The following is a 14,079-nucleotide window of genomic DNA, read 5'->3' as shown; positions in this document are numbered from 1 at the left end:
TTTCCACATTTTGTTTCGTTACAGCCTTATTCTAAAATGGATTAAATTGTCCCCCCCTCAAACTACACACAATACCCCATAATGACAAAGCAAAAACTGTTTTTTATTAATTGATGCAAATGTTATAAAAACGGAAATATCACATTTATGGGGCGGCGCACAATTGGCCCAGCGTCGTCCATGGTAGGGGAGGGAATGGCCGGCAGGGATGTAGCTCAGTTGGTAGAGCATGGCGTTTGCAACGCCAGGGTTGTGGGTTCGATTCCCACGGGGGGCCAGTATAAAAAAAAATACACAAAACAAAAAATATATATATATAATGTATGCACTCACTAACTGTAAATCGCTCTGGATAAGAGCGTCTGCTAAATGACCAAAAAATATATATATATATATATATATATAAAATAATATTTACGTAAGTATTCACACCCTTTACTATGTTGAAGCACCTTTGGCAGCGATTACAGCCTGAAGTCTTCTTGGGTATGATGCTACAAGCTTGGCAGACCTGTATTTGGGGATTTTCTCCCATTATTCTCTGTAGATCCTCTCAAGCTCTGTCAGGTTGGAAGGGGAGCGTCGCTGTACAGCTATTTTCAGGTCTCTCCAGACATGTTTGATCGGGTTCAAGTCTGGGCTCTGGCTGGTTCACTCAAGGACATTCAGAGACTTGTCCCGAAGCCACTCCTGCGTTGTCTTGGCTGTGTGCTTAAGGTCGTTGTCCTGATGGAAGGTGAACCTTCGCCCCAGTCTGAGGTCCTGAGCGCTCTGGAGCAGGTTTTCATCAAGGATCTCTCTGTAATTTGCTTCGCTCATCTTTCTCTCGATCCTGACTAGTCTCCCGGTCCCTGTTGCTGAAAAACATCCCCACAGCATGATACTGCCACCACCATGCTCCACCTTAGGGATGGTGCCAGGTTTCCTCCAGACGTGACGCTTGGCAGTCTGGCCACTACCATAAAGGCCTGATTGGTGGAGTGCTGCAGAGATGGTTGTCCTTCTGGGAGGTTCTGCCATCTCCACAGAGGAACTCTGGAGCTCTGTCAGAGTGACCATCGGGTTCTTGGTCACCTCCCTGACCAAGGCTCTTCTCCCCCAATTGCTCAGTATTGCCGGGCGGCCAGCTCTAGGTAGAGTTGGTGGTTCCAAACTTCTTCCATTTAAGAATGATGGAGGCCACTGTGTTCTTGGGGACCTTCAATGCTGCAGAAATGTTTTGGTACCCTTCCCCAGATCTGTGCCTCGACACAATCCTGTCTCGGAGCTCTACGAATAATTCCTTCGACCTCATGGCTTGGTTTTTGTTCTGACATTCACTGTCAACTGTGGGATCTTATATAGACAGGTGTGTGCCTGTCCAAATCATGTCCAATCATTTGAATTTACCACAGGTGGATTCCAATCAAGTTGTAGAAACATCAAGGATGATTAATGGAAACAGGATGCACCTGAGATCAATTTTCAAGTCTCACAGCAAAGGGTCTGAATACTTATGTAAATAAGGTATCTGTTTTCTATATTTAATACATTTGCCAACATTTCTAAAAACCTGTTTTCGCTTTGTCATTATTAGGTATTGTGTGTAGATTGATAAGAAAAAAATATTTAATCCATTTTAGAGTAACGCTGTAACGTAACAATGTGGAAAAGGGGTCTGAATACTTTCAGAATGCACTGTTGCCAGTCTTCGTGAAATAATTTACTTTATATAATGAACACACAAGGGCACAATGTATATTTTTGGTATTTTAATATTGGTTTCAAAAGGTGTATTTAAAGTGAGATAGCTTTTTGTAATTCACTTTTAAGGTCATTCTCTTTGCTTTTTAATTGTTAGTTTGTAATGTCTATAATTGCAATGAATAAGAGTAAGTACCTGTCTCAAACAGGTGGTCCAAACGGGACAGACATATGTCTCGCTAGGTGTTCACAGATAATGTTTCATTAGGCTACATCACTTAACAATAGTGTGTATACATACTGAACAAAAACATAAACGCAACAATTTCAAAGATTTTACTGAGTTACAGTTCATATAAGGATATCAGTCAAATGAAATAAATTCAGTAGGCCCTAATCTATGGATTTCACATGACTGGGCCAGGGCGCAGCCATGGGTGGGCTTGGAAGGGCATAGGCCCACCCACTTGGGAGCAAGACCGACCCACTGGGGAGCCAGGCTCAGCCAATCAGAATTAGTGTTTCACCTCAAAAGGGCTTTATTACAGACAGAAATACTCCTCAGTTTCAAAAGTAGTCCGGGTGGCTGGTCTCAGACGATCCCGTAGGTGAAGGAGCCGGATGCGGAGGACCTGGGCTGGCGTGGTTAAACGTGGTCTGCGGTTGTGAGGCCGGTTGTGCGTACTGCCAAATTCTCTAAAACGACGTTGGATGCGGCTTATGGTAGAGAAATGAACATTCAATTCTCTGGCAAAAGCTCTGGTGTACAATCCTGCAGTCAGCATGCCAATTGCACGCTCCCTCAAAACTTGAGACATCTGTGGCATTGTATCGTGCTTCTACATCTGCATTGCTTGCTGTTTGGGGCTTTGGGTTTTAGGCTGGGTTTCTGTATAGCACTTTGTGACATCTGCTGATGTAAAAAGGGCTTCATAAATACATTTGATTGATTGATTGACAAAACTGCACATTTTAGAGTGGCCTTTTATTGTCCCCAGCACAAGGTGCACCTGTGCAATGATCATGCTGTTTAATCAACTTCTTGATATGCCACACCTGTCAGGTGGATGGATTATCTTGGGGAAGGAGAAATGCTCACTAACAGGGACGTAAACAAATTTGTGCACATTATTGGAGAGAAATACACTTTTTGTGCGTATGGAACATTTCTGGGATCTTTTAGTTCAGTTCATGAAACATGGGACCAACACTTTACATGTTGCGTTTATATTTTTGTTCAGTATACATGCCTTCTAATGGTTTGTACCTCCTTTTACAGCAAAATGTTCCAATGCTACCTACTGCAAGTGTATATTGCTGTGTTGATGTAAAACATATCCTGTGGTCAACCAATTACTGTACTATGGAGTTGACTGAAACAATGCTAACTGGCTGACACTTCTAATCTGGAGATGATGCACTCAGATGTGCGGGTCTCATTGGTCCTCCATCGATGGACCCCTCCCCTTCCTGTGAGCCGAAGCCAGTGTCCTGTGAGCTGCTGCTGCTGGTCGGGGAAGGAACCACCTTCTCCCCCTGGGTCTTCACCTCAGCCCTGGCAGTATTCTCCACCACCACCATGCCAGCCTTGGCAGCCTTCTTCTCAGTCACATTCTCCTCCACTGCCCTCCCCTGGCCCTTAGTCCACCTCTCTGCCACATTGATCTTCCCCACCACTCTTTTCTCCTTTAGTGCCATTGCTTTGACCTTCCTCTCTACCTCTTTCACATCTCCCAGTCCCATGTCTACTTTCCCTTCATTCCCACATCCTCCCATTTCATTAACCTTTTTGTCACCTCCTACAACTCCTTGGTCCCCGATTGTATTATCCACACTGCTATCTACCTTTTCCCCTTTGTCTTTCACTTTCATCCTTACTTCTGCCTTACCCAGACTGGCCTCTCCCTCCACCCTTTTCTCCACCATCTCATTGGTGTGTGCCTTTTTTATCCCCTTGTCCCCCTTCCTGTCACCGTCTCCTCTCCTTTCCATCTTGTGCTCTGACTCCTTTACAATCTTTTCCACTCTTACCTCTCCCTTCACTCCATTTTCCATGTTCTGCTCGGACTGCTTCACTACCTCCTCCACCCTTCTCTCTCCCTTATTTCCATCAATTCTCCCCTCCTCCATCTTCACAACATCCATGTCTCCTACCTGCTTTGTCCCCTCTGCTCCATCTAGCCCCACCTCCACCTTTACCTCCTGTTTGACCACCACCCCTCCATCCTTTACCTCCTGTTCCATTGCCATCCCTCCCTCCTCTGCTATCAGCACTGCTCCATCCTTTCCTATCTCCACCTTTCTGTCATGTTCCATCTCCATCCCTTCGTCATCTGGTATCACCACTGCTCCAGCCTTCTCTTCCGCCACTTTTCCTTCTTCTCCCCCCATCTCCACAATCACCTGCAGAGGTGTGTGTTTGTTGTCCAGCCTGTTGTCGAACCCCCTGAAGTTGTTCTTGGCTCCCATTATGTATTTCCCCAGGATGGAGGAGCCATCAGTGTTGGGGATGTCTCCTGCAGCCTGGCCAGAGTCCACCAGAACCTGCATGATGGCCTTCATCTCAGCATGCAGCCTGCCCACCACCTTGTTTAGCTCTGTGATCCGATTACCCACGTCTGAGGACGTAAGAACAGACCAAACCAATGACACTGAATGCACCACAATGCTATTTACATACATACAGTACTAAACAGAGTGTGCGTGTGTGAGGCCAAGTCAGTACTTCCTCTCTGTTTAACTGACCTTTAACACAGAAACATGTCTTAACTGAAGACTTGAAGGCCCTAAGGCTGGGTCAGGAAACTTTATGGATTACCTTTTCTCTTGGTCTCCTCAAACTTCCGGCGTTCAGACTCAATGTAGCGCTGCACCAGAGCCCGTATCACCTGCTGGCGGTAAGGTATCTGGTTCTCCCCTGATCCTCCACCGTCCATCTCCTTCTCATTGGACTGGACAACAAAGAGAACAGACACATTCTCATTGGTCTGCATTCTGTATGTCAAGACCATGTCAAATGAGCTGAGGTGGAGTTCTTACCATGGAGGTTATGGGGGGATAGTCTGGTGTCGAGTTCAAAGTACAACAGCAGCAGATCTGACGAAAAATACCCCTGGGATAAACATGAAAACACGAAATATGAGATGAAACTGACCTTTGAGATAGAGGTTGTTCTATTGTTGGTAGAGGAAGTTGGCTGTATAACAAACGATATAACCTACCGTAGGGCTCTCCAACCCTGTTCCAGGAGAGCAACCGTCCTGTAGGTTTTCACTCCAACCCTAATCTAGCACACCTGATTCTAATAATTAGCTGGTTGATAAGCTGAACCAGGTTAGTTACAACTGGGGTTGGAGCGAACACTTACAGGACAGTAGCTCTCTAGGAACAGGGTTGGAGACCCCTGACCTACCGTATGAGGTAGAAGAAGGCCTTAGGAGAGGGGATAATGTTGAAGGGGACAGGCATAGTGAGACCTTCTCGGAAGTAACTCAGATAGAGCTTGGATCGGGCAAATTTCCACTCAACGTCAGCGTCATCCTGAGAGGACAGGTACAGAAAGCAGCAGTCAGGGCCCATCCTAGAATCCCTTCTAAACTTTACTGTGTAATCATAAAGGTCTAGAGTTTGAGCTTTGAAACACTATCTGCTCCAGTGGAATGCAGTTTCTTCCATTCAAAGGCATCCGTCCTGCCCTTGAGGTGGACCAACTGAGAGCCAAGTTTCCTGAGTGCAATCTTTCTCACCTCAATCTTCTGGAAGGAGTTGGTGATCATGGCAATGAGCATGTTGAGCAGCACGATCACAATCACCAGGGTGAAGATGCCGTAAAGGACTCTGCCCACAAACTCTGCCACCACAAACTTGGGCATGTCCACATAGTCCTGGTTGGCCACCCCAAACATGGTCCAGAACAGGAAACGAAAGGTCTCATTAAACCTTAGGAATGGAGTTAGGGTCGGGAGGTTTATGATTGTCATAATGATTTAATAAGATAATTATGGAGCTATGTAGTTAAGCATAGTGTACTTCAAAATATTCTTTACCTTCCAAGATATGGTTGGGTGACATAAGGAACATAGATGTTATTGATACCACAGAGGAAAGCTGTTCCAATAATCATCAATATGAACATGAACCTTGGGAGAGAAAAGAGACTTGTATCTATCAACCAACCAATATTGGTTTATTTTGTGAGGAAAGCAGCACAATCACAGACAGACAGTACCTCACAGTATATATTGCACAACATCTCGGTGGACAGCATAGCCTGAGCATTTCATCCTACCTCATCATGTCATCGATCATCTTCCCTATGGAGATCTGGAGTGTGCCCAGGGACTCCTGTGCAGGAAGGATGTAGGCCAAGCGGGTGAAGCTCAGCATACTGGTCACTGCAAACAGCACCTCAGCTATGAGCTGGGGGTCCTCCTGATGCCAGTCCTGGCGCACTACAGGGCAGTGGCAAACAATATTAGCCAGTTTAGCCCAGGAAACATGAACATGTATTGCAGGATTGGGGTCAATTCCATTTCAATTCAGTCAATTCTGGAACAGGAAGTAAACAGAAATTCCTCTGTTTACTTCCTGAATTGAATGGACCCCCATCCTGGTAGAACTTCAACTTCAAATCTAACACCATGATAATGACTCAAATCCCTGTCTCTGGTTGGATAAAGCATCTTTCTCTCACCAGTCTGGGTGAAGTAGGCACACTCCTCAGTCCCGTCAGGGGCCTGGCACAGGAAGTGACCTTTGAGCATGATGAGGACGCGCAGAGTGAAGGAGGCCAGGTACATGCTAAGCACCATCATGTCCATGCAGTTCCACCAGTCCAGGAAGTAGCTACGCAGACCTTCAATCCACACCTCCTTACATTCATACCAGAAGAACCCTGTAGGTGATAGACAGTACAATAATGGAGGACCTGTCACTTGACTGATAACTGCTGTATGCCCAATTGTAAATTTCCCCATTCGACCATAAAGGACAAACTGTATTTATGGTAGTTCATTATGGTATTTCAATATTCAATGTAATAACAGAGTCTGTGTTAAGGGAGAAATAGCTAACCCACCGACCACCCACACCATGTGGAATGAGCTGTGCAGAATATTCTGCTGACGAGAAGCAAACTCGTCTCTGTACAACTCCATGGTGATGGACTCTCCCAACAACGTGATGAGGAACCACATGTAGGAGGCAGAGTGAAGAAGGAACTTAATCACCGGAATCCTCAGTTTCTTTCCCACCTGAGACAAATTCAGTAGGGTATATACATAGCCAAAAGCAAATACATGAGAAAATGGACCCATACATCTGCAGGCCCAAGACAGACCCACACAGAGTCACACAAGGTCCATAAAACATCACCACCTTTACAGAACTTGAGGCCATCTGACCTTGGACTTGGGTGCGATCCAGTAGACGAGGCAGAGGAGCGGCATGGTGAAGAAGATCCCCACAGACACCAGCAGCTTCCAGGCCGTCCTGCTGCCCCTCCAGCCAGACAAGTTTCCACACCAAATAGAGGACAGCACCTGCTGGCAGATAGGGTGGGCTACAAACTAGAAAGACAGAAAGAGCGGCCACAATTCACAAACTGGAAATATGGAGAGGATTGCACCTTTCATCTCACTGAACATGTTCGTTATAAATCAATGACAGCAGCACCCCAAATAACACCACTCAGAATATAGGCCTATGTACAGTATAAAATACGCAGGGATGGTCTTGTCTACTAGCTCCGTAGAGGACTGTGGCTCTACCTGTTTCTGGTTGTAGTTGACGGCGAGCCTAAGGCGGGTCAGGTTGGGGATGCCCTCCTCAAAGGCCTGCTGGTCAAGGGCGTCCTGGCTTTCATCTCCACAGCTGTTCAGGATGGTGGTGACCTCACTCTGGTTACGGCACATTCCCAGCAGCTCCACTGCAAACTCCTGGCACAGCTCCTCCAGACCCAAGTACTGAGGCTGGGGGAGAGAGAGAACACAAACAATCACTCAGATAAACAACCTAATAGCACTTCACATTACAGCATGGAATAAAATGGTAATAATATGGTAATGGTATGGTAACAAATTATAGTTACTCACAATGAAAACATTAATTTCCCTATATAGTTATATTCCTGTTTCAGGGTAATCTCAGTTAACCCAGAACTAAAATCGTGCGTAATGTATGTTTACATAGTCTGTCCACGAGAGATTAGTTCCAGTGTAATACACCACATACTTTGTGCAGAGCGACTATATGGGCATAAGCACAAACAGGATCTAACCTTGAACTCGGGTTCCTTCTTGGAGAGTTTGCGGAGCTCCTTGCTGAGGCCGAAGGCACTGAGCATGGCGTCCTCTGAGGTGATGGACAGGTAGGCCCGACTGGCAATGCCACGGTAGGTGTTGATGCGAGACAGGGAGAACTTCAGCAGGTCATACTGCCGCCCGTTCCTGCACTCTAGACAGGCACAGGAGATCTTGTGTGGCCGTGGGATGACGTGGCCCTTCTGGGTCAGCATGGTGACAATCTCATACAGGTCCTTCTGACAGGCCAGGGTCAGCGGGGTCACGCCAGGGGCGAACTGTGAGTCGTCGATAGAGTGGTCGAAGATGGCCAGGGAGAAGGATCGCACGTCCATCTTGTTGCCCTTCTCCTGGTCCAGGCGGTCGAGGAGCCTCTTCACCACGCGGGGCTGGTTGGTGTCCACGGCGACCAGCAGAGCCTCATGGATCTGGCGAAAGTCAAACTTGATGCCCTGGAGGAGGGCGTCCATGGTGTCCTCGTTGCCCAGGCGGATGGACAGGTTGAGGGACTCTCTCCACAGCCGGTCCTCGGAGTCATCCAGCTGGCGGATGATACCATCACCAGTATTCAGCAGGCCACACACCATCACTATGTTCCCCTCCTGGATGGCACTGATCAGCTCCGGAGGGAAGCGCATCTTCTTGTTCACTATCTCCCGCCATTGCTCTGGCTAAAACCACAAGGAGACACAGAGACAGCTTATTGCTTTGATGTCTCCAAATCTAAACAGCATTAATCCAAACTAGAATCCTTAGCTGCTACATCCATTTTTGGACGTATAAATTAATTATATACAGTGAGGGAAAAAAGTATTTGATCCCCTGATGATTTTGTACGTTTGCCCACTGACAAAGACATGATCAGTCTATAATTTTAATGGTAGGTTTATTTGAACAGTGAGAGACAGAATAACAACAAAAAAATCCTGAAAAACGCATGTCAAAAACGTTATAAATTGATTTGCATTTTAATGAGGGAAATAAGTATTTGACCCCTCTGCAAAACATGACTTAGTACTTGGTGGCAAAACCCTTATTGGCAATCACAGAGGTCAGACGTTTCTTGTAGATGGCCACCAGGTTTGCACACATCTCAGGAGGGATTTTGCCCCCACTCCTCTTTGCAGATCTTCTCCAAGTCATTAAGGTTTCGAGGCTGACGTATGGCAACTCAAACCTTCAGCTCCCTCCACAGATTTTCTATGGGATTAAGGTCTGGAGACTGGCTAGGCCACTCCAGGACCTTAATGTGCTTCTTCTTGAGCCACTCCTTTGTTGCCTTGGCCGTGTGTTTTGGGTCATTGTCATGCTGGAATACCCATCCACGACCCATTTTCAATGCCCTGGCTGAGGGAAGGAGGTTCTCACCCAAGATTTGACGGTACATGGCCCCGTCCATCGTCCCTTTGATGCGGTGAAGTTGTCCTGTCCCCTTAGCAGAAAAACACCCCCAAAGCATAATGTTTCCACCTCCATGTTTGACGGTGGGGATGGTGTTCTTGGGGTCATAGGCAGCATTCCTCCTCCTCCAAACACGGCGAGTTGAGTTGATGCCAAAGAGCTCCATTTTGGTCTCATCTGACCACAACACTTTCACCCAGTTCTCCTCTGAATCATTCAGATGTTCATTGGCAAACTTCAGACGGGCCTGTATATGTGCTTTCTTGAGCAGGGGGACCTTGCGGGCGCTGCAGGATTTCAGTCCTTCACGGCGTAGTGTGTTACCAATTGTTTTCTTGGTGACTATGGTCCCAGCTGCCTTGACATCATTGACAAGATCCTCACGTGTAGTTCAGGGCTGATTCCTCACCGTTCTCATGATCATTGCAACTCCACGAGGTGAGATCTTGCATGGAGCCCCAGGCCGAGGGAGATTGACAGTTATTTTGTGTTTCTTCCATTTGCGAATAATCGCACCAACTGTTGTCACCTTCTCACCAAGCTGCTTGGCGATGGTCTTGTAGCCCATTCCAGCCTTGTGTAGGTCTACAATCTTGTCCCTGACATCCTTGGAGAGCTCTTTGGTCTTGGCCATGGTGGAGAGTTTGGAATCTGATTGATTGATTGCTTCTGTGGACAGGTGTCTTTTATACAGGTAACAAACTGAGATTAGGAGCACTCCCTTTAAGAGTGTGCTCCTAATCTCAGCTCGTTACCTGTATAAAAGACACCTGGGAGCCAGAAATCTTTCTGATTGAGAGGGGGTCAAATACTTATTTCCCTCATTAAAATGCAAATCAATTTATAACATTTTTGACATGCGTTTTTTCTGGATTTTTTTTTTGTTATTCTGTCTCTCACTGTTCAAATAAACCTACCATTAAAATTATAGACTGATCATTTCTTTGTCAGTGGGCAAACTTACAAAATCAGCTTGGGCAAACTTGGGCAAACTTTCCCTCACTGTATACCCATTGATTCTAGAAGAAAATAACTTAGAAATGTCTCATGAGCTTAGTTCAACTATCGTACCCCATCAGAACCCTAAAAATGTAAACAATCACTGTATATCCTCAAAACATGGTTAAAACTATTCATTTGATATCATGGATGGTCAATCCTTGCGTGCATAGCTCCGTCTATACATTTGAGGGTGGTTACATTTCTCCAGCCCCATCCCTTAACTTTTTTGCGAAACAGGGGCGTGGAAAATGCTTTGTTATTGATTCAATTAAGGATTCTAGCTTTAATTAATACAAATATTTATAATAAAATATGACACATCACTAATCATTTGTCTACCCTGGGTAGCCTAAATAAGAACATTGACATTCATAAATGGGATTACCAAGCAGGTATTATACAGTAGGACAATAGCATTATAATGCTATTAATAATTTAGCACCTTGAGTGTGATAAAAGCACTTTACAAATTAAATGAATTATTATTATTATTATTATTATGATCTGAGCATTTAACAGGAATATACACTATGAAGACATAAGTAGAAAACATGTCATATTATTATGTGGACCATCCCTAGATAAAATGGCAAGATATCACCAAGACGATCAGTAATAATCTGTTCATATTAATTCTTAATGTCCTTTTCTTTCATTCTTTGCATAAAACAAATATTCACTGCTTTTTAATCGTTTGTAGAGCACTTTGGGCTGCAAAGTGCAAATAATGTAAGAAAGGAACTTTACAATTGAAGTTTATTAGAGTATTATAAACAAACAAATTCTATTACATGATTTTTTTTAAACATTAGAATACATGCACATATTTCAATCAATTGCATAACATCTTTCTTTTCTATGAAAAGTTTATTTCAAATACACTCACTGTGAGGTTTTCCATGTTTCTTCAGTAAAATGGACAGATAATGGAGTAATTGTCCCTAGTATGAAGATGATCTCACATTATCGGTGGAAATCCAAGCGCCCTGGTTATTCTTGAGGCTGAGAAGGGTAGGAGAGAACGGCAGTGGGGTCCGCTGACTGCTGTTTTGGGCTCAGTCAGTGTGCAGAAAATGGATCACTGTGGTCATGTGCTCTCGGCTGACTACACAGAGCTTGGTTAGAATGACTCCCCACAATCCAAATAACACATCTCTACTCCCCTGGGACAAGACCAATTAAAAAGCAACCATTTCAGTGTGTTTCACGCCTGGCTAGGCCCAAACCAGGGAGTGGCCCTTGCCTTCCTTACCAAGCCTCTATTAACATTAACACTGCAACGCTCCCCAGTGGAAATGCTGCAGGTGAGACAGCTGTTAACTAACAGGTAGCAGCAGTCATTAATGTTCCCTGTGGAACAAGTTCAGAGTGGTGAAAAAAAGACAAGGAGCAGCCAACAAGCCCAGATAAATCAAAAATGAATTGATCATTTCAATTATGATTGATTACTTCTGAAATAGATGTCCTGAACACAGTTTATCGTTGATGTTGTTTATACTATACAATATGTAATAGGTATATTAAAAATACAGTATATTAAAAACAATAGTGTATCCACGTTTGCTGCACTGCCCACTGATTAAAAGCAGAAACGTGTAAATATACAATGCAGTCTTTCCTAGTCCACCCAGATGACATGGGAGTCCACGTGGTCTCCACAGGTACTGGCGTGCATCTGGATGTGGGACAGAGGGAACCTGAAGGAGCAGAGAGGGCAGTAGTGTTGTCACGATACCAACATTTTTACAAACGATAAGATACCAGGGCAAGTATCACGATACCGAGTAGTATCGCAATACCACTGTAAAAAGAGATCTGTGGCCTAGCATCCTGTTCACCCTGTCCCCCGGACGCTTGTGCACATTTTCTAAACGTTCTCCAAAAACCTGGTCACTGAAATTCACACTTCTACTCAATCCAACACATTTAATTTAACTTCACACTGTTCAGTGTATAATAGAATACTGCATAGAATGGCTGATTTGCTCATACTTTCAAAGGCCTACCTGTGATTTGGCTGGAGGAATGGGAGGAAGGATTATACATGCATAATGATCTGCATGTCATTGTGTCAGTAATGGTAAAACACTGCATGAAACCTTTACACTTCAGTTAACACAGACACTCTCCCTTCTCCCTTCCTCACACACTCCCTGTCTCCCTCACTTTCATAAACACACACACACACCACTCTCTCTCTCACAAACACACACTGCTCCCAACTTTCAAAACGTTAGGCACCAAACAAAATTGAAGGAGCACAATAAATCAATATAATTCACATAATTCTGCCCAAAATCAATGACAATTTCTCACAACCGGTGGCATATGGGCTTTTTAGGTGAGCGCTGATGCCGCCCTTTGATAAGCAGTGCCCACTTTGTCAAAGGCAGGGGAGCAAAATATTTTGCTTGTCCATTCCCAGCATGCCTCTCCAGGGTGCTGTTGGAGAGACTCTGCAGCACTTCACCAACGTTCCGTCAAAAAATGTATCTAACATAAATAATGTAGCAGATATAGGATATGGTAGAAAGAGTATGTGGCCTTTTCTGTAGCCTACAGGCTGGAGATAACATGTATGACAATGTAATGAGACGGACACTTTTTACATCATGCAAGTTTCTCTGATCAAATAGCCTAACCTAAATGGCGCTCAATCAAATAAAAAATTAGCTGTCATGTTAACAAACAACATATACTAAAAACTGGACAGGTCAAAGTAAAATGGACAATATGGAATGGACAATCACAACTGTTGTCCAGGAGTTTCACCACATTGTCATGATCAGTGGGTTCAAGTTTGTATCTGTCAATTTTTGACAAGCTGATCATAGCGGAAAAAAAAATACTTCTGCATTTCTCACTGTGTAAAAGCATTACAAAAAGGCTCACGATAACTCCTGATAAAGTTGGTTATCTACTAGCTGATATTCAGAGCTTAAATGGCCAAATTGATTAGTCACAGGAATCAGGACTAATAAAGCCAATGCAATGGTGGCCTGTTTTACAAACGGTGGGCCTACCACATGGATGGGCATTCCTAAAATTCCATTGTGGGCTGACATGGTAGGCTACACCCCAGTAAGTACGAGCCGACATCTTTTGGACGTCTTTTTTTGGTGCAGTTCCGGACCGGCCTTGATTTCCACATCCAGGGACATAGTTTTTTTGTCCGGTCCAGACCGAATCTGAACCAATCATAGACGTCTGTCTATGTTTGGTTCAGATCTTGTCCAATCTGGACCAGCCTTGATTTGACCCAAACATAGACGTCTATAAATTACTTATTTTCAACTTTCATTCAGAACGAAAAATGAACCTGATTTCAACATCCGGAAAATACATATTTTCAACGTCTTTAAAATACGTATTTTCAACATCAGGAAAATAAGTGTTTTCAACTTTCATTCAGAACCGAAAATGAACCTGATTTCAACCTCTGGAAAATACGTATTTTCAACGTCATTTTGCTTTCTTGGAATATTCCACCCACTGGGGAGCCAGGCCCAGCCAATCAGAATTAGATTTTACCGCCAAATGGCCTTTATTACAGACAGAAATACTCCTCAGCAATGCAACCCCCCCCCCAAAGATCCCGCAGGTGAAGAAGCCAGATGTGAAGGTTGGATGTACTACCGTCAACCAATCATGTTAAAGCTGCCACACATGAAAGTGAAGTGGATATTATTGGACC

The 14,079-nt window shown here is 44.5% G+C and overlaps 2 protein-coding genes across 2 annotated transcripts in view; both read right to left on the bottom strand.

Moving 5' to 3' along the window:
- Window positions 1–2,505: 2,505 nt before the first annotated feature.
- Window positions 2,506–11,286, bottom strand: LOC311135869 (short transient receptor potential channel 2-like; the record flags this gene model as incomplete). The annotated part of the gene is made up of 13 exons (XM_084169892.1): window positions 2,506–4,301; window positions 4,502–4,634; window positions 4,723–4,795; window positions 5,096–5,223; window positions 5,430–5,622; window positions 5,730–5,822; window positions 5,972–6,134; window positions 6,377–6,577; window positions 6,761–6,935; window positions 7,086–7,250; window positions 7,452–7,652; window positions 7,961–8,653; window positions 11,272–11,286. 13 exons carry the CDS (start codon window positions 11,284–11,286, stop codon window positions 3,085–3,087), a joined length of 3,450 nt encoding a protein of 1,149 aa, XP_084026018.1. The 3' UTR covers window positions 2,506–3,084.
- Window positions 11,218–14,079, bottom strand: part of LOC311135870 (uncharacterized protein) — a 35,596-nt gene continuing 32,734 nt past the window's right edge. The window contains exon 6 of the mRNA XM_084169893.1: window positions 11,218–12,082. Within this exon, the coding sequence (XP_084026019.1) occupies window positions 12,004–12,082 (79 nt within the window). The 3' untranslated portion in view covers window positions 11,218–12,003. The remainder of the gene's footprint in view (window positions 12,083–14,079) is intronic.

Source organism: Coregonus lavaretus (genome assembly GCF_964263955.1).
Source record: "Coregonus lavaretus genome assembly, chromosome: 10".
NCBI classification, from domain to species: Eukaryota; Metazoa; Chordata; class Actinopteri; order Salmoniformes; family Salmonidae; genus Coregonus; species Coregonus lavaretus.
Note: the sequence above shows the minus strand (reverse complement) of the source record. Positions and strands in the feature narration are given on the sequence as shown.